General features: G+C 46.2%; 1 protein-coding gene across 1 annotated transcript in view; it reads left to right on the top strand.

The window, feature by feature from the left end:
* Nucleotides 1-20,271, top strand: part of CNTN2 (contactin 2) — a 323,201-nt gene that overhangs the window by 175,071 nt on the left and 127,859 nt on the right. The window contains exons 7-10 of the mRNA XM_078644632.1: nucleotides 1,350-1,452; nucleotides 5,053-5,228; nucleotides 10,932-11,068; nucleotides 13,791-13,920. Of these exons, the coding sequence (XP_078500758.1) occupies nucleotides 1,350-1,452; nucleotides 5,053-5,228; nucleotides 10,932-11,068; nucleotides 13,791-13,920 (546 nt within the window). The remainder of the gene's footprint in view (nucleotides 1-1,349; nucleotides 1,453-5,052; nucleotides 5,229-10,931; nucleotides 11,069-13,790; nucleotides 13,921-20,271) is intronic.

Below are 20,271 nucleotides of genomic sequence, written 5' to 3'. Positions count from 1 at the left end.
TCTTGGAAGGACAGGGTGGCTAGGTTTCTTAAGTCTCTTGTTGTTAGCTTTTATTCTTGGGAGAAACAGATGGAGGTAAAAGGTGGGGAAGATGAAAAGGTAGTAGTTACCCGTCCACAGGAAGAGAGTTTGATACTTGCCCCAATTTGTGTTTGGTGATGATGAGGGCAATGTGTGTGCTAGAAGTGGAATATTGTGAGAGATTGTTAACAGATAGGAAATCGTTTAACTGGTTCAATGCTCTGTTATTGTGTTTATTCAATGGGAAGTTGAAGTTATGTTGGTTGAAAAGCTGGACTCTTATGAACTCAGTGAGGTCTTCAATTGAAGACATATTGTTTCCACACACCCAATAAATGAGACTGACTGCACAAGGAACAGCCTTGTTAGAGGAGATGTTTATGGCGAGGCATTTGAATACTGGTGTATCATGTGTCTCAATGAACTTGCAATCTAGATGATTCTTGTAGATGAATGCAACTCCTCCACAAGTTTAGAGTGTCTGTCTTTGCAGAAGGTATTGTAACCTGGAAGAACAAGGTGTCCATGGCAGGTTGCAAAGCTGGGCTGAACCAGGTTTCTGTGAGAGCTAAAAGTTTCAAATCATTTGGATGAAGAAACGCCACTAATATTAGCAGTGGTTGATCTGCAGGCCATTAGGGTACAGTTTGGTGATTTCAGTGGATCTATATTGTGTTATGAGAGAAAAGGGTTATAGTGATGAGGATGCTTAGACATGCTGATTTAGGGTTAACTCAGTGTTGTCTGCTCCTAAGAATGGGTAGTATTTGTTATGCAGGGTATGGGGCAGATATGGGGAGGTTGGTGCCAGCATCAAAGAGGTTAATAGGAGTATCATATAGTGAGGAGGTTGGGGGCAGCATCTCAGATATGGGTATTGATAGCCGTGTTTTGAAGGGGTAAGGTAGAGGAGCTGTGGTCATAAACGTTACAGATGTATCTAGCTGAAGAATCAAGCCAGCTTGAGGACTATTTGAAGAAGCGGTAGAGTTGTGAAAAGGAGAGGCGTTAAGTCATATCAAGCAAGAGGTGGACACATGTGTGTTGTTCAGTGTTAAGACCTCAGATGAGTCAAGAAAGACAATGGAAGGAGGGCTCAGAGACATGAAAGTGCAGCCTTGTTGTTCACACTGGTCCGAAGTGGGGCTTCCCATCTCAGAGTGGGGAACTAGAGCTCTAGCCTTATCCTCGACATGCTCACTGAGTTTGAATAATGAAGAACCCAGCAATCGCTGTGGTTGAAGCATATGTTTTGCCTTGCTTACTGAATGTACAAAATCCGCTCACTAGGTGCCAGTGTCATCACTCTCTCCCTTGGGTCCTTGCAGGTAATGCCCGCCAGTACGCCCCCAGCCTGAAAGTAAAGTTCCCAGCGGAGACCTATGCCCTGGCCGGGCAGACACTGACCCTGGAGTGTTTCGCTTTCGGCAAGTAAGTCTATGATATATATCATTTCAAGAATAAGAGTACATGTACAGGTGGAGAACAAGCTTCTGAGCATTCATTAATCCTGGTTGCCGCAGACACAGCCTCTGATGCCAACCCGTCCCATGCCACTCAAAAAACGTTTATTGAGCACCAACTGATCTCAGGCCATCCAAGGAAAAAACAAGTCTTTCAGTGCCAATCTATGAAACGTCTCTCAAACAGAATCCATTTACATGCATTAACTATTGGCATCTTAAGTTTTTTATTTGTGGTCTCACAAATTTCATCATATAGCCCTGTGCCCATTTTTTCTGCAGGCATAAAGCGTTCAACCCACTCTCATTATATTGCATTGAAAAAGATGTAGAACTGAATTACTGATCTGCTTATTATATACTGCCAATAATGATGTAATATAAATGTTTTACGTATGATATGAATCGATACACCTACAAGTGATGCTGCAAAGAATACACAAAGAGACAAATCAGTGTGCAGCGTGCATTACAGCAGTAATCTGTATTGTTCCTACATATGGGGTGTATGTGTCCATGGAACCACATACGAGTGAGAAGTTTGCTTGCGGTGCACTTCTGCTCCCAGTTTTGCTGGCTAAGGAAACGAGGCACAGTGGAATAAAGTGATTTGCCAAGGATCGAACAGCTGAGAGTTCAGGACAGGTCTGTTGGCTCCACAGTCTGCACAGAACCGCATCTCCTCCTGTCTTTGTTTATGTGTACAATATTTTATGCATTCTTCTTTTATTAAAACAAACTTACAGTATTCTGCTGCAAAGATCGGTATGAAGTAGATCCCAAATCTACTTTGAAGGCTAATCACAACACAGTATGCTATGCTATGGGGCTGTGTATAGAATGATGCGTATGGAAAATACTGTGGGGCTTATTTATAAGCCCATCTTGCCGCCGGTGCATCACTTTTATTGGCGCACCTGCAGCGCAATGGGCTTCCCCATCTTTACAAGGCCGCGTAAAGTCACCTTCTGTGACTTTTCATGGCCTAGTAAATATGTTTCCTTTTCACGCAAAACTCTGAGTGAAAGGGGCGTTCCATGGGTGTTGCTCTGACTGTTCGCATGCAACAATCATGGAACTTGACACATTCCCAGATTACAACATTTTGTAATCCTGGGAATGCATCAGAATCCTATGCCTCCCCAGGGGAGGTGTGAGGAGACACACAGTGGCGTACAGAAAGATTAAGGCCCCCCCTGCAATGTACACAGAGGTGCCCCAGCTCCGGATTTAATCCGGAGCGCTCTGGACTGAGGACTGTACTAAGGGGGCCCCCTGCAGCTTGGGGGCCCCCCGCACCGCGGGGAATGCGGGAGCCTGCGTTACGCCCCAGGAGACACAACGAGGAGAAATACTTTTATTTCTCCTCATTTTTTCCTCTTCTATTTCAGCGAATTTCAGTACATTTGCCATGTCAGAGTTTTCAGAGACAGTTGACTAAAAGTTGCATTTAATTCCCCTAAAGTGCCACATTGTCTATCTTTCATGTGTTTTTCAGCCTTATCAACTAAGCCCTTCTGTGCCCCTCAGTCGATGCAAATTTATAATTCTACCTTTGCGTTTTTAGACTGTCCCAGTTTTAGGTTTTCAAAATCTACTAACTCTAGTAACCTGCTATGATCCTAGCTTTCTGAACGTGGTCTCTGAAAGACTTGCATAGTTCTCTTCTATTTAGGGTTGCCCCATCGCTGTTTTTTTTCCCTCCAGAATGACCGATATTCGAAAGTTTGAACCGGTACAAAAATTAGGAAAATCACCTGAGGCCAATAATTTTTGGCCAGGATATACTTTAAGCTGTAAACATAAGAAATCACTTTAAAATGTGTTATACATTTGCCTCCATGATCACTGATTGATAAAATAAACAAGGCCAGAAAAGCCATGCTAAAATGAATACAGAGGATTTTATATAAAGTTCCATTTAGGTATCTTGTCATGGCTTTGCAGAATCTTAACACAGTGAAGAAATTGTCTATATTGTTTCATTGCAATCACCCCTTAAACCCTCCCTCTGAAACACCTTACTAAAGAGACGCAGAACACCCATTAAATAAATGCCTAGAATTAAGGCCTCAAAACACGACATTTTGAGGGAGTTTTTGCTTACATTACATTTGCGACCCGCTTTAAGTAAGGAGGTTCATCGAACAGCAGAATGTCCGCCTACGTCATCTCTATGGCCACGCCCAGAGTGCGTGAAACGTGCAGACGGCTGGCAGTTGTGCTTGTGCGCGAGAGGTACTGGGAAGTACTTTACATAGGGATTTCGGTACTCCTGGTTCTTAGAGCCTCTGCGTTCTCGGCTCGTGAGGTGCTGGTGCCACCCGGTGGCAGGAGCAGACACTACGTGTGAAACCTTGAGTATGTATGTAATTGAGTATGTATGTATTTCCAAATGCCTGTGTTCTATCAATTTTTGCATCACTGTTAATTTACTCGTAGTGTCCGGAAATTGTATTTATATAGCGATTACTACCCCTGGCGAGGCGTTGAAGCGTGAGAAGAGTTTGCGAAAATAGTCTAAACAACTTTAGACGTTACGGCGGTCACCGGTAAATCATCTTTATTTGTGGCGCTGCAACACTAAATTAATGGATGTGTTTTATGTGCATTAAATACAATTACAATAAAAGCTAATGGATGCGGTACCTAGTTTAACGAGTCCAGGCAATAGAGTTGGCATAAAAATAATATACACCCCACTTGCACAATATCCCAATTGCATCGAGTGAGCAAGCAGGCAAAGGAACTTGGCACTCGTTTTTTTTCTTTGTTTTTATTCTCACTTTTTTCTATCTTCTCATCTTTCATTACAACTTTCCGTCTACATTTCCATGTAATTTTTAATGTACACCATATCTTTCTCTTTTCTTCGTTTCTTCTTTAAGTCCTTCATTGTTTCCATCATCCCTTCTTTCTCGTTATCCTTTTCCTCATTTGATTACATTTTCTCTCCTCTTTTCCCATCCATCTTTCCTTTCTTTATTTCTCTGCATAATTCGTCTTTTTTAATCTGTGTTTCTTTCCTTCTTTTTCTCATCCTTTCTTTTTCATCTTTCTTCACTTCATTATTTACTGTAGGTCATCTTTCTGTCTTCTTTTTTCTTTTTCTTCCTTTATTCTGTCATCCATCATCCCTCCTTCTTTTTCACCATTCATCATTCTTTCTACCTTTTTCCCATCCATCCTTCTGTCCATCTTTTATTCCAGTCATCATTCCTTCTCCACATCCATTAATAATGCATGTTTCTCTCCATTCCTCCCTCTTTATCTTCTTTCTGTGCGCTCTTGATTATTGTGCTACTGTGAACCACAGCTCTTCACATCTATTGACTTGCAAAGGCATCAACGAGCTTCTGTTTTTATGCCAATGTTTCCAATGAAAGAGAAGGGAGCCATAAACAACAATTTAAAGGGTTTATGTAGCACACAACTTCCTAGTGTTCCACCCTCTGCTCTTGCAGCTTAACAGGGGTTTTGTGATACCCCCGTGTCTAGGTAGCTATGCTGCTTCAGTTCCTAGGCACATTCCCTTTTTCTCACCGTTTTCTAAAATCTTTCTTTCCAGCCCTGTCCCTCAAATTAAATGGCGTAAAGTGGATGGTACTCTGTCGTCAAAATGGACATCCAATGAACCAACCCTGCAGATCGACAACGTGGGCTTTGAGGACGAGGGGACATACGAGTGTGAAGCCACGAATGCCAAGGGGCGTGATACCTTCCAAGGACGTGTCATCGTTCAGGGTGAGAGGAGCACTCCCTCAGCGTGTGTGTCTACAGAGAAGCTGTAAGAGAGAGAATCTTAAGGTGGGGTTAAGAAAGGTGGGAGAGGGTTCACACTCCGCGAGAAGGTCTACCAGTGAGGCGAGTTCACTATCACAGAATACTGCCATGGTGGTGTACGGCGTTGATAATTGGTGATGTAGCAATGTTCCCTTGTGCTCTAATGCGAGCAAGGGAAATGGACCTCCTATGTTAAAATACTGTGAGTAGGTTGCAGTGGGTCACTAAGAACCGAGGGCCCGATTGCCACTGCACCTGCTGCACTATTGATAGGTATGCACAGACTCTGCCAGTAGGTGCTACTAAAGTGTTCAAAGCCACAGGACCACAGTGGCCACAGTGTTGCAGTAATAGGGAAAATGGAAACCACCAAAGAGACACTGGCATTGGAAGCCACCATGGAGGGGCTACAAAGGGTGCAACTAAGTGGTGCAATCACAGTCGTTCTGCCATAGACATGGAGCTACTGGATCCTCCTATAGGTACCGCCACAAAGGTGCCACTCTTGGGTCCTTACTACAAGGGGCAGCCTTATCACTAATGACTTGAAGACACTGCCCTAGGACTGCTCAAAATGATGTGTCCCTGGTAAAGAGGCCCTGTCTTGGACAGACGTCCTCTCAAAGGACCTGTGCCAGAGAGATGCTGCTTAGGGGAGCTTCCTTCTGGGGGCTGTAAGCTACTGCAGGGTACACTCCCTTGTAGTACACTGTCACAAGTGCTCTGAGAAGCAGACACTGCAATGGGGGTGTTGCTGTGAGGATGCTGCTCTGAGCACACTGCGGCTAGGTGCCAAACCTGTTTCCCATGTTTAGCGGAAAGGTATGTCAAAATAAATAGGCGTGAACTGCAAACCTCAGCATCCGGGCAACCAGAAGAAGAATGGCCTGGTGTAATGAGGAAAATTTGTGGAAATGTGCAACTGTGGTGTGCCACCCTCAGTGTCGGCATGAAAACCACAAAGCTACAAGAATCCTGATCCACACCGTTCTCATACAGATATTGCCCTGCAGCACATGAAACCTCTAAGGTGATTGCAATATATCTGTAAAAGAGGGTAACTTAAATGTATGTCCTCCCAGCCATGATAGGGTTACTTCATAAATGGGAGGTCAGGTGACTTTTATGGCCTTTGATGACTAATCTCCACACCTCTGACTACCTGGCTGATATCTATCTCTTTACTCAATCCTGCCTGGCCTCCATCTTTGCTCCCTCTAACTAACCTCATCTCTGTAGCTCACCTGCTTGACCTCCGTCTTTGCTCCCTCCTGGGTAACATATATATATATATCTTCTCCTTCATTCCAGACCTTCATCTCTCAGCCCCAACATGGCTGACCTTCAATTGCATCCTGTAGTGTCTTGTGAGTTAGAGATGACCGGACCCTTTTGGTTCCTGATGGACACAGTAGAACAGTGACATACGTGCGTGGTTGTGGGTCATAGAATTCATGATATGGAATGTTGAGTTCACAGTTACACACTGATGAATAAAGACATGTAATACCAAGATCTGTGTGTGGCGTGATCATTTACCAGTACCCAGGCTGGGATAGAATGCTAAAACTGGTGATGATTTAGGGGATTACGTAAACCCCACAACCCGAAGAACTGAGAGTGCTTTCCTGGAGAGTTTACTGTGGTCCATCAAACTGCTCGTGCGTGCCATGTGTGCCTCAGTAGAAGTAGAAAATCTACGGTTGGTGTATGTGGAGTCAAAGAGCCACTCCAGCCAGTGCAATGACTGAAGAAAGTAAAGTCCTAACAGAAGTGTGTTTGTCATTGACTAGAAATTTGATGATGAAGTTGAGACAAACAGTGCTGTGCCACAGGGCAACAACAAATCATAATTCATACAGTACGATAACGCTAAAGGCAGCAACAATCAGTTACAGAGAGGCACTAGTGGCTATGCTAGCCGAGTGCAAGAATGCGCTGAAAGCAGAGACATTTGAAACATCAAGGAACGCTAAAGGCAGTGATGACCAGGTGCAAGAGAACGCTGAGAGTTGAAGCAGTTGCATGCAGAGAAACATTAGAAACTGCGACAACCAAGCATAAGTAGAGAATGCGCTTACCAGAACCTCAGTAAGAAGAGTAAAGCGACCTCAGCACCAGGCACCACAACCCTAGCAAAGCATGGGGATCTGCTTACAAGTCTGGTGAGTCACGGTGGACTGACTGAAAAGCTGTGAGCAGCAGCCGGAATAGTGACATCTTCCAATGGCTACTGAAAGTCGTACAAAGTATGGTGCTGCTGCCTTACTGAAACCACATTCTCCCTTTGATACCCCCAAAAAGCAAAATATTAACAACAGATGGACTGCCTGGGTCAAAACCTTTCATTATTTCATTGATGCGCTGTAAGAAGCAAATGACAAGACGGTCATTAAATATCTAAAGACTATGGCAGGTGACGGTGTAAAAGAAGTGATAAAGAAAATACTATGAAGTGATGAGGTGATGTACTGTCAAATTAAAGATGCATTAAACACCAAGTTCAATCCAATGTCGAATGTCAACAACAAAAGGTACATTTTCAGTCAGGAAAGGCAGAAAGCTGGTGAAATGATGCATGAGTTTGTAGAAAGACTCGATTTGCTCATAAAGCTTTGTAACTTCAATGATTTAAACAATGAAGAGGCTAAGCGTTTCAGAGTAATAGATGGTTGCCTCTCCGATTCCTTCAGACGAAGAATGCTGAAAGAGACAGTCAGGGTCATATTTACAAAAAATTGGCATAGGGCAGTACCGCAGGTCTAGTGCTGGGCTGCCCTACACCGATTAGAAGAGCAGGAATGCACCATATTTACGAGATACAAAGCATTCCTGACCTTTCAGCCAGTGCACAATTTAGTGCCTAGTGCCAATGCAGGCATCCTTGCACCATGTTGCAAAGGTGTCTGCATTGTTGGCAGAATTGTTTTTTGTTCAGGAAGGGGTACCTTCCTGCACAAAAACAATTCATGGAGGTGTTTTCCTCATTCTATGTGTGCTGCAGAATGCGGCACACATGGAAAGAGTAAAAAGCTAGGAGAAAAGAAAACATTTCTCCTTGTTACACCTGTTCCGGGGAGGCGTACGGTTCTGGCACTGCCCCAAGTTTGCGTGAGTTTGTAAATCTGGAGGAGTGTCAAAATCCATGGATGTTGCATGGAAACCCCCATTAGAACGTCCATGGAACGCCTTCTTGATGCAGAGTAAGGCAAGGCAGCGCTTCATGCTGCCTTGCCTTGCCTTACTCCATATCTAAGAGGTCATAAAAAGCCATGCAGGGTGGCTTTGCATCACATTATAGATATGATTGAGAGGCCTGCACCTTCGGATTGTCAAAAAAAATGAAGCTCCGGTGGCGCAGGCCTCTTACAAAGAAGCCCTTCAGTTTGGAGCGAGTACTCATGGCTGCGAGAGTGAAGAAGAGAGATGACAGATAGGCAGCTAACATGGAGGCCAGAACGGTTCAAAATGAATCAGCACTTGGGGCCCGATTCCGATGTCCGACATCGGTCATTAACTGTGACCGACCGAACTACTCTAATCGGTTACGGGCCTGCAAGTACGATGTGACCGAACCCTGTTTGGTCGCACTTGTATGTATCACAATGGGAGCATGCATTCCGAGAGGAATGTATGCCCGCATTGTGAAATGGAGGGGTGCAGTTCATCCCTGCACCCTGTGGCCGGCACCCCAAGGTGCCTGCCACCAGGTGCAGGGATCAACATAAGGGCACCAAAGGTGCCACCAGGCCGCCATTCGGCGGCCTTGCACCCATGGGGGCCCCCAAAGACAGTTTCTGACTGCCTTTTCGTGCCAGAAACACTGGCACGAAAAGACAGCGAAAAACTGCCATCGTACTCCCTCAGTCGTAAAGAGGCGACTGGGGGAGTACTGAAGGATTTCCGGATGGCGGATGGGCTCTCCGAGCACGTCGTAAGCCATCTGGAAATCCGAGTTGGGTTCCTTTCCGACCGAGCCCATCGGAATGGCTCAGTCGGAAAGGAATCTGGCCGGCACGTTCCGATTGGGGCGGAAGGGCTCCAACCATCGCTCGGAGCCCTTCCATCCAAAATCGTAATTGGGACCTTAGTGTGAAATATAGAATATTCAGTTCAGAGTTACACACTGTGGAATAAAAACGTGTAATATCAAGCTCCATGTGTGGCATGATAATTTACCAGTACTCGGGCCGGGGTCGGACGCTACATATCCCTCCTAGCTGACCTTCATCTGTGCCCTCTTGTGGCTGGCCTTATCTCCCTAGCTCGTCTGCCAGACCGCCATATCTTATAACTCATGGCTGACCTCCATATCTCTTTCCGCCCCACATGGCTGACCTCCATCTTTTTTCTCTCCCCTCCTGACTGACCTCCATCTCTGCCCCCTCATAGCTGACCGTCGTCTCTCTACCTCTGCTACCTGACATCCATATTTGCTCCTTCATGGCTGACCTCCATATCTCATTCCCTTCATGCCAGACCTTCATTTAGCAATCTCACAATGGCTGATCTCCCTCTTGTCCCACTCTTGACTGACCTCCATCTTTGCCCACTCATGACTAGCTTCATCTCTCTAGCTCTCCTGGTGGACACTGTCTCTGCTAACTCATGGCTGACCCCCATATATCTTCCCCATCATGCCAAACCTTCCTCACTCAACTTCACCATGACTGATTTCCATCTTTATTCTCCTACTTATGGGCTGACTCCCATCTCTCTTCCCCTCTTGGCTGACCTCAATCTCTACGATCCATAACATGACCTTTCATTTGATATCAATTATTCTTTATTTGATTATGTATCATGTACACATAGAAACATAAAAACCACATAAAAACCTTAAAAACATTCAAATATACATTCCACATTAATTGGATCAAATTGCAGAGTCTATAGTCATTTAGTACAGTTAAAAAAACAGCAAGCCAACCTATCAGTCACCTTATTATAAGCTAGGCACACATTATTTTATTCCAGAATAAGGCTCCTTTTAGATAGTCGGTGACCACTAACATCACCACATGATCAGGTAATAACTGTAAATGTAAGAAGGCAGGTCAAAATTGAGTTAAAACCCCTCGATTTTAAAAGTGGTATTAAACACCTCCTATGCAGAAAATCATAACATTTACAGAATAAAACCAGTTGTGTTAGGGTTTGGGGCAAGCGACCGTCACATGGACAGGTTAAAGGTGCATGGGGATTATACTGACCCAGGGGAAAACAGATCATTGTACAGATAGAACCCACGCTAAATTTTGTGAGCAATGATCTGTCCCTAGGGTGTCTAACTGCTGTACGGTACGGTTCAATGTCAGTGACAGTTTTCAGGAGCAGGCAGGATATGTAAAGAGTTTCTCCAGCGCCCTACTTCCCTTTCATCTTTCAATCCACATGACCTTTCAAAAATGTGCCCATCTTGTCCTTTCATTGTTGGTGTCCAGCTCTAGGCCTACTGTAGGTTGACTTTCTCACCTTGCATTTCATGGCTGATCTCCATCTCTGCCCACGTATAGCTGGCCTCCATCACTCCATGCCTCACAGCTGACCTAAAAAATTGCCTCCCTTTCATGTCTGACCATATCTTAGCCCCATCTTCTGTGACTTGTGTCTTTCTAACCTGCTGTATCTGACATAGTCTCTGTCTTTCCTTCCTTCTTTCAGCTTCTCCAGAGTGGCTGAAGGTTATTACAGATACAGAGGCCAATATCGGCTCCAACTTGCACTGGAGCTGCGCAGCTGCAGGCAAACCGCGACCTACTACCCGGTGGCTGAGGAATGGCCAACCTTTGAGCTCGCAGGTATCAAAACATTCATAATTTCCTCTTCACGCTTGCCTGCAGTTTCTGCTCCTTTAACACATGTTCTTAGCTCACGCATTGCCCTCAGACAGGTTGTCATATCATTGTCAAGTCATACCCCAACCTTCATCCTACGCCATATCTTTTCGGGACTTCATGTTAAAAAATGGATATATCCCAATTTGTTCATGGAACAAATACAAGGGTGGAGATGCTACTGTGGTTTTCAGCTGTGAGTGAGGGGCTGGGCCACAAGTAATTTAAGGGCTCTTTTTTCCAGGTTTCCTTGGTTGGCTCATCTTGGCTGGGTCTGGAGATGATGCAGTGATGTTGAGTTGGGTTTAGAGATGATGGAGTTCCCATTGGTTGGTTCAGAAGAAAGGCAGTGCCCCTTAGTTCAGCTTGGATGAGTTTGGAGGTTCTGCTGTGACTTGTAAATGGATTGGGATGATTTCAAAAGCGAAGCAGTGCATTTTGGCTACATTTAGATGTGATTTAGTGTTTCTTGGTTGGGCCAAGGAAGGTCCGGAACTGAAGCAGTGTCTCTTGGCTGGGGGTGTCAAAGTGTCACTTGGTTAGAATAGGATAATTTCAAAGGTGAATCAGTGCCTTCTGGTTTGTGTTTATGATGGAAGTGATGCAGTGCCCACTGATTGGTTCAGAAGTGATTCGGCCCGGCATCCATTGGTTCAGCTTGTCTGGATTTGGAGGCGGTGCAGTGTTACTTGATTGGGTGAGTGGTTTCAGGAGTGATGTAGTGTCCCTTGGTTGGCCAGGAAGGTTTTGGAAATTATGCAGTATTGGTTGGTGGTGTTGAATTATCTATTAGTTGAGTTGGCTGGATTAAGAAATGTCAACGTGCCCATTGGTCAGCCAGGACAATGATTAGCTGTGCCACTAAGTGTTAAAACTGGTGCAAGTATCATTTCAGTCCATTTAACAACTTGCGCCCTTTCAGAACTCAGCGCAAATGGCACGTGCTCGGGTTGGAGATGGGGTCATCCCTGCAAAGGTGGCTGAAAGGTCTGCTGTGGTTAGGTTTAAATCAATAAATCCTTGGTGTCTCTGGTTCGGGCTTCTCATCACACGATAGGCGTTCTCACGATTCAGCTCTATTCTATAACAATGGCTGTCAACAGTACATTGCCAGCCAGCATTTCTTTGCCATTTGGAAAAAATATATATTTTACAATTCTGTGCTTCGTTGCCTTGGGGGCAAACTCTGATTCTGTGCAGTTTCCACGTCTTATATTACATTCGAGAGAGCGAGCTAGGGGTGAGAGCAAGCGAGAGAGTGAGTTAAAGTGCGACAGAGGGGGAGAGAATGAGCCATGGTGTGACAGCGAGTGAGAGAGGGAGTTAGAGTGTGACAGGGGAGAGAGAATGGCCTAGGCTGTGACAGCGAGTGGGAGAGTGAGTTAGAGTGTGACGGCGGTGAGAGAGTGATGAGAGAGTGAGCTAGGGCGTGACATCGAGCGAAAGAGTGAGCTAGGGCATGACAGATAGTGAGAAGGGTAAATGCCACAAAAGGTGGGCCTGGGTCACAGCTCTCCGAGCCAGCTGAGGACATCTGTGCCTCGTTAGTTTTCGGTTTGTAAGTAATTTAGTGTCCCTAGGTTAGAAGGTGTTGCAGTGGTCCTTGCTTGGGCTGGGTTGGGAACTGATACAGGGTCTCTAGGCGAGACAGGAAGTGATGAGGGTCGTAGGTGGGGCTGGAGTAATCCAGTGTCTTATGGTTGGGCTTTAATTCTGCAGTGTTCCAGCGTCAGGCTGGGTTTAGAGGTTTTGTCACTTTGTTGACTTGGGCTGGCTTTAAACAGTGTGGGATCGCAAAACGAACCCCCACACCCATTGCAGAACGTGATAAGGGACCCCTGAGTCTCCATATCTCTCAAATATTCATTGCCCTTGACTGATTAGGGGGCCTTAATGGTTTGCCCCCTCCCCTCCCTGGCTGTGGAAGCTGCAGTGGCACATTACGACGCTGGAATCTGAAATTACCTGGTACTCTGCAGTACTCCATAGTTAGGCTGGCCTGGAATTGATGCAATGCCCTTTGGATACACTAAAGCCAGTGCTTAATTTGAACCAGTGGTTTCTGGTGCTCGGTACTAAATTGATAGCACCAGCATTAGTGACACTCCACCAAATGGTGGCGCTGTGTGTAAATTTTTTTAGATAAGCACAACAACAGTTAAATAAGTTACCATCCAATTTAGAATGTAAAAAAATCACACTATTATAGCTTTGGGTAGCCTGGGGTAGTTTAAACTTCACACTTGTAGCAGTGCGATGGGTTGTACTTGTGTTGTTTCTGCCATTGGCAGCGCTGGCAGGGGCAATGAGTGGTGCAGACTGCAGTGGGCTTCCGCGAGGGCCCTGGCACGTACTTTTTTTTTTTTTTTTTACAAATTAAACATTGCACTGAGGGTGATTATGTTAGGACTCGAGCCCTGGGGACAGTGCATTGGGCTGGATTTGGTTGTGGGAGTAAGTCATTTTCGGCAGAAGAACAATTTAGGATATGATCTAAGTAAATGTGTATGTTTTACATAATTTTAGTGCGTAACACCTCATGCCACTTGCAAAGCCCCGACTGCCCCACCCCACTGGCGAGGGTCTCTTCCTCAAGGTTCCCAGCCTCTAGTCTTTCCTTACTGGACCGCAGCATGTTCCATCTTTCCCTGTTTTCTTCTTAACTTTCACTTGTCTCTCCTCACAGGAACGGATCGACGTAAAGAACGGAGAGCTTCGCTTCTCCAGGTTGACCCTGGAGGAGTCTGGGATGTACCAATGCGTGGCAGAGAACAAACACGGAACTATTTACAGCAGCGCAGAGCTAGCAGTACAAGGTAAGCCAGCCTTCACCGTGGAGCCAAACCGATGGGCGCCGTGGACACAGGGCCGACTAGCGGGGGCACGGAGATCAGTGCACACAGGGCCTGCTACTAGCCGGGGTGCTGAGACCAGTTTACACAGGGCTTGGTACTAGCCAAGGGGCTGAGACCAGTTCACACAGGGCCTGCTAGTACCCGGGGGGCAGAGTCCTTTGGGGCATCATTGACTTGAAGGTTTGCGTGGTTGAGTATATATTCCAGTAAACAACATGTTCAACACACTGCCCGTGGAGCACATCGGGTCAGGAATCACTACAAAAATGTCTAGTTGAAATGGGGTGGAACGCCCCCAAGATTTCTTAGCTACGACACGGAGCGAACTCTGCATAAATGATTTACTTGGTACAGGCCCCCCAAAAACGCATTCTGGGGAAAGGTGGGGACTTTGCCAAATGATAGGCTCGCGATGGGCGTGAACTCTGTGAAGTGGTAGCCTTTGGAAGGGATGCGTAGACCCCGTGGAATGGAGACCTCCAGAAGGGACTGGCAGACTGTCGAGTGGGCACGGGCCAGAATCTGGGCGAGTCCACCACCCAGAGAAGCGACAGGTTGTATGTCAGAACGTCGAGAAGTGACACTGTGGCTTAAATATAGACTAACTCCACACTGTGGGGGACTTATGATGCCTGAGACGTCTGTTAATATAATAATGTACAGAGAATGCTTTGACTGTGTCAGATAATTTTCTTCCTGCCCATCAGGTGTGCATCTTTTGGCAAATGGTCTGTACCTCTGGCAAGAACAGAGTGTATTTTTCCGCTTGTAGACTGTTATGGAAGAGTAATAAATAAAACAGTGCAGAAATCAGTGCTGCATGGGGTCAGGAAAGAGGTACATTGTCTCTGGAATGTTTTTTATTTATACCCTTTTAAACATGAAATACGCTCCATTTTATGGAACATTTTCAAAAAAGCACTAGAGAAACAAAACTGACCCACTTCTCCTGTCACCACAACCGTAGTCGCTGCATCATGGTACTTCAACATGGGCCCAGGAACGTGGAGATATCTTCAAGATATTACGTTTGTTACATTTATTGCGTGTATAGCAATTTTGAATGGGTGCCTTCAAAATGTGGCATGAATTCTGCCCTCCTCGACCTACATCGAACACCCCCGCTTTGCTCATGCAGAATAAACCCTGAGGGTGCCATTGTCAGGGCGAGGACAGGAACGTTTTTAACTCCCGACTTTAGCAGATGCTGCGGGGGTGGAGAACTTTTTGGACCTTTCTGACTCAGGTGTACAGTGGCGACGAACCTCCTGTTATGAAGAATATTTGCGCCCAGGAGGCTCATGGCTTAAATTATCCCCTACATTACAAGGAACTAACGTTTACTTTAGAGGAAGTGGAGCGGGTCCTTCATGCAAGTCAGGGCGGTAAGGCCCCTGGTCCGAATGGGGTCCCTGTAGAAATATTAAAGTCAAATATTCCTCTGTGGGGGCCCCGACTGGTGCAGGTGCTTAATGCCAGTTGCAGTACTGACTTCCTACCCACCTGGGTGAAATGTACTATTGTGCCCATCTTCAAAAAGGGGGACAGGCAAGACCCGGGGTGTTACAGACCAATTTCCCTGCTGAATGCTGTAACGAAGGGAACCTATTCTTAGCATTCATGGATCTCACAGCCGCTTTTGACTGTGTGGTCCACACTAAATTTGGGAATTATTGGAAGTTTTGGGGGTTGATGTAATCATTATTTATTTTCTTAAGCGTTTTTATAGTGATGCCAAGCCACGTGTACTTTATGGCCTCAAAGGTGAGCGTTCGGCTGCTTTCTTAATCAGGAGCGTAGTCAGGCAGGGAAGCAGGTAGGGTCTTAGGGAAGCTCTGCTTAAAGACAACCAAGACTTCCCTCAAGTAGCCGGTCGCCCTATTCCAGCCCTTTTGTACGCAATTGAAGCTGTGCTGATGTCCCACACACAAGTGGGCCATCAGCGCGTTTTGGATAGTTTCTCCCTTTTTATGAAATATCTAGGGTTAAGGGTAAACTCATCCAAAACTTTTATTATGGGGGAGGAGGAGCCAAGATGGCGACCGAGATGGCGGCGTAAACGCTCGGCTCCGTGAGCCTTCTCACCCCGCGCATACATCCTGGCACTTATCCTGAGCTGTAACGGCATATTTATGTAGGCGAAGGATAACTTTCACTTACCGTTTGCTCCTGAGGCTTCTGCTTGCTGCAGACCCGTTGAAATGTCCCCGAATGTTTTGCGGCCTTCACGGAGCTGGGACCGGGGTCTCGAGTGCGGAGAGTGGCCGGCCGCGACTGCAACAACAGCGGCCTCTGGTGATGGTGAGGAGTCGGCCGGAGGGAACTGAAGACCTGGTGGCCGATGGTGACAGTGCCGACCCAGCCCAACTAGCGGAGAACCATGTGGGGAGTGCGATACAGCTGGGTCGAGGGGAGTGCATGATACTTGGCCCCCCATTCCGGTGTTGTATCCGGGCACATCACCGACTTTTCCCGGAGTCAGCGTGCGGGCCCCAGGGAGAGGCGGAGTTTTTAGCCTTTTGGTAACTCTCCGCTGAGAAACCTGCCTTGACTTTTGAGATCCCCGTTGTGAATCCTGTTCCTCCCTGGTGTGAGGCCCGGTCCCGAGGTGAGGTGGAGAAGGACGAGGCCGGATCAGCTAAGATGGCGGATAGCGCCCTCGTACGCACACCTCATCAGGACAGAGAAGCCGTTGTACGAGAGAGTCCTGGGGTCTGGCGACACGAGAAAGAGCCCACGTCCAGAGATATATTGGCTGCGTTAACAACTCTGCATATGACCCTTATCCGGGATGCCCGGGATCTGGGAAGGAGGATGGCCGCCATTGTTGTCCCGCCGATCCACATGGGCATGGTTTAATCACAAGGAAGCGCCGTTGTGCTCGCCTCTGCGTCAGTGATGAATGTTCCAGCTGCGCCTACGTTCGTGGAGACGCCGATAGACCCGGTATGTGATACCGCTTTGGACTGCTCAGTTGTATATGTGAGTGACTCGTCGGGGCCCTTATCTGTACGGCGGCTGAAGAAACAACATCGATTCATGGTTTGGGCTGCCCCAGCGGTGTTTCAACGAGTACCGGATTGTGTGACCTTCTCTTCCTGGCTGGTGAAACTGTGTTCGGACTGGGGGATGTTTCCGGTATCGATACTGACACAGACGGATTTTTGCCATACGTCTTCGGCTGGGTTTAGGGGGCTACAGTCCCATGGAGTATTGGCGCTGCCCGGTCCGCCCGGATCGGTTGGACCCACCACACTGCTTTGTATGCCGACTGATGGGTGGCCGTATGTGGGTACTATTGATAGGGAAGGCCAGGGGTGAGACCATCTAGGACATAGTGGAACACGTTGTTGGCTGACGGTGATTAGTGGGACGCTCAACGGGGATGTTATTGATTGAATTGATAATTATTGCTTACTGTGGCTGTTCTGACCTTGCTTTTCTGATGTTTTATTGTGCGCGATGGGTGAGGGGGGGCCAGGTAGTTTGATCGATGGCCCTTCTCCATATTTTTTCCTTCTTTTTTCTTTTCTATTATTCTATATTTCTGGTCTCTCATTTAGGGCGATAGGCACGCTGCTGGGGGGGGGGGTAGGCCGTAGCCTTCTGCAGGGATGCAGGGTGGGGGGTAGGGGGAAGGGGATTGTTTATTTGTTCTTTCTTTGTCCCTATGGCCCTTTGTCTTTTCTTTTTCTCGGTATCGTCGTCTTTCATGTTTCCTACAGTCTGTTTTGTTTTTAAGGACTGGGGTGCTGTTCGACATGACATGTATGTGTTGTTTACATTTATCCTGACTCGTATGCCTTGCCCCCATGTCTTTAAGTGTATTCGCACTCTTCGCAGATTTCTGTTTCGTATTGCTATTGTAGGACCATGTATGACCGTATGGCAATTATTCTGATATTTTTTCTGTTTTGTTTTTCTTCACTGTAAAATGAACCTTCTTGAATCCTGATTATCATGCTGTACGCTCAAATACGAGTTATATCCTGGATTCTTACCTGACCCCGAATTACGGGCTGCTGTATCTTTCTATATTGCTTTGCTGAACTTCCGCATTGACTAGCGGCCTGCCGGGATGGTTGTAGGCCCATGCTTGTATTTATGTGAAGTGATAATAAAGGTTTTTAAAAAAAAAACAAAAAAAAAAAACTTTTATTATGCGCTGTGGTAGGGGCTTCAAGAAAAATAGAGACATGTTTGTTGCGGTAATCCACGTTTACTACAAATCTTCTTTTCCGCGGACTTTGACCCCGCATACCATTACTCCGCGAGGTCTTCGACCCGCATACCATCACTGCGCATTTTTTCACAACGCGTGTGCATTTACCACACATGCCTTTACAACGAATTACGTTGTAAAGGCATGTATGGTAAATGCACACGCGTTGTGAAAAAAAACGGACTTCATGAAGAAGGAACCAGGAGGAGAGAGAGGTAATGGGGTTTGGGTTAATTTCTTTAGGGGTGGGGGGGTCGTGCTGGGGTAATGATTGTGTAGTGTAGGGTAGTGTTTGTGTAGTGTAGTGTTGTGGTGGTTGTGTAGTGTAGGGTCGTGCTGGGGGTAGTGTTATAGGCAGTGGCGGCTGGTGACATTTGAAAGTGGTGAGGCGTAAAATTATGGTTGTACCGCACTATGGCGAGCGAGTGTAGCGAGCGAGCCCAAACAACCTACGGGAGGGTAATTTTGAAAAAAGAGTGGACAAATGATGCTTTTTCAAGCAATCTTAAGGAAGCAGGAAGGTTAATGAAGCAATACAATTGAATTATGTATCATTTAAGAAATTGCTGGGTGTTGGATTTTTTTAGGGAGTTTATTACACAGAGGACCACACAGATGTTGAGAGTGTGGCAGAAAAAAGTATGGTAACAGACAGCAAGATGGAGTGTGGAAGAGAGAGCTCACCTGTGCTAACTTTTACAGTGTCCACTGTTTCTGACACCTCACACTATCCACCAATGCCACCTTCACACACGCTGCCCATGAGAGCCAGCTCATCACTGCCCACCAGTGCCAGCTTCACACTGTCCTCAAGCACCTTACAGTGCTCACCATTGCTTGCTTGTTGGAATTCAGAATGCTGTGAACTGTCATATGAGGCCTCTTTGAGCCGCCACTGAATGAAAAAGGGAAGGAAGATGCCATATACCATGTTTGAAATGCCTAGAATACTATCAGCCAGTTTTAGGGTGAAAGTGCTTTAACTGTGTTGCTGTCCCAGTTTTTTTTACAAGAGTGATCTCCCCCATTTCTAATCAGCAGACACAAATTAACTGAAACCTGAGAAGAGGGTCAAAGAAGGAGATATCGAGAATGTTAGGGCATGTAGCTGAAACGTGAATGAATAGGCTTTGTAGGCTGCAGGTTAGAAATTGAATCAGGTAACTCGTTGGGTTAATGTGCCTATTGCGGAGCTCTAAAGTTCATTAACAGCTCTGCTGTTCCAAGTCTTTAGAGTTTAGTGACTTTAAATACTAAATACTCCTACACAGATCTGTGTGTAGCCTCCAGGCCCCATGTTCTAATCTCAGTCGACATCTTAGTGGGTAAATGCACCTGCCGCAGAGATTTGTGTTGTGTACAACATATGGGTCAGAGGTTCCAAATACAAGGAGACAGATCAGTGGGTTGATGCACCTACGGCTCTGGGTCCAGTTGTTAACTAGACCGACAACTCTTACCCCGTGAGCAGTGGCACTGCACCCCAAGAGCCCTTAGATTAAAGGCGAAAATGTAACCAATGAACAGATCACTTTTAAAGTTCACCTCTGTTACACCACAGGCCACTTCAAGCTCCAGTCACCTAAGCCCTGCCCCTGCATTTTAAAGTTGTGTTACATTTGCTACCGTCGGCATATGTCCTGCAGGCTGCATTCTCCTTATGATACAATGCTCAGGGTGTTACACCACTTCCACACTAAACAACTGAGCAGCTGAAACACTGCATCGGTCCTTGTCAAGGCAAAGGCATCATTCCACTTAAGAAAAACCCATCTCAAGTAAGCACAATCATACATAGAGGAATATCGTAGCGCTAGAAAAACCGATAAGCCATATACAAATTGCTACCTACACACATAAAAATTCCAAGCATTTTTTCTTTTTTAAACAGGCTTCATGATGTAAAATTACATTTCTGGGGAAGGACTCGCAGACAGCCAGGCGCTCCATCTGCTTCTAGTTTCTGGCTTTTCATTATTTATTTAATGTAGCCAGTGAGAGAACGGATTAGATGGAGGGTAGGGTGGGTAAGTACATTAAGGGAAAATGAGACAGCGTGGGAGACCGGGCAGTTTTTCTTAGACACGGGA

Source organism: Lissotriton helveticus, chromosome 5_1 (genome assembly GCF_964261635.1).
Source record: "Lissotriton helveticus chromosome 5_1, aLisHel1.1, whole genome shotgun sequence".
NCBI classification, from domain to species: domain Eukaryota; kingdom Metazoa; phylum Chordata; class Amphibia; order Caudata; family Salamandridae; genus Lissotriton; species Lissotriton helveticus.
Note: the sequence above shows the minus strand (reverse complement) of the source record. Positions and strands in the feature narration are given on the sequence as shown.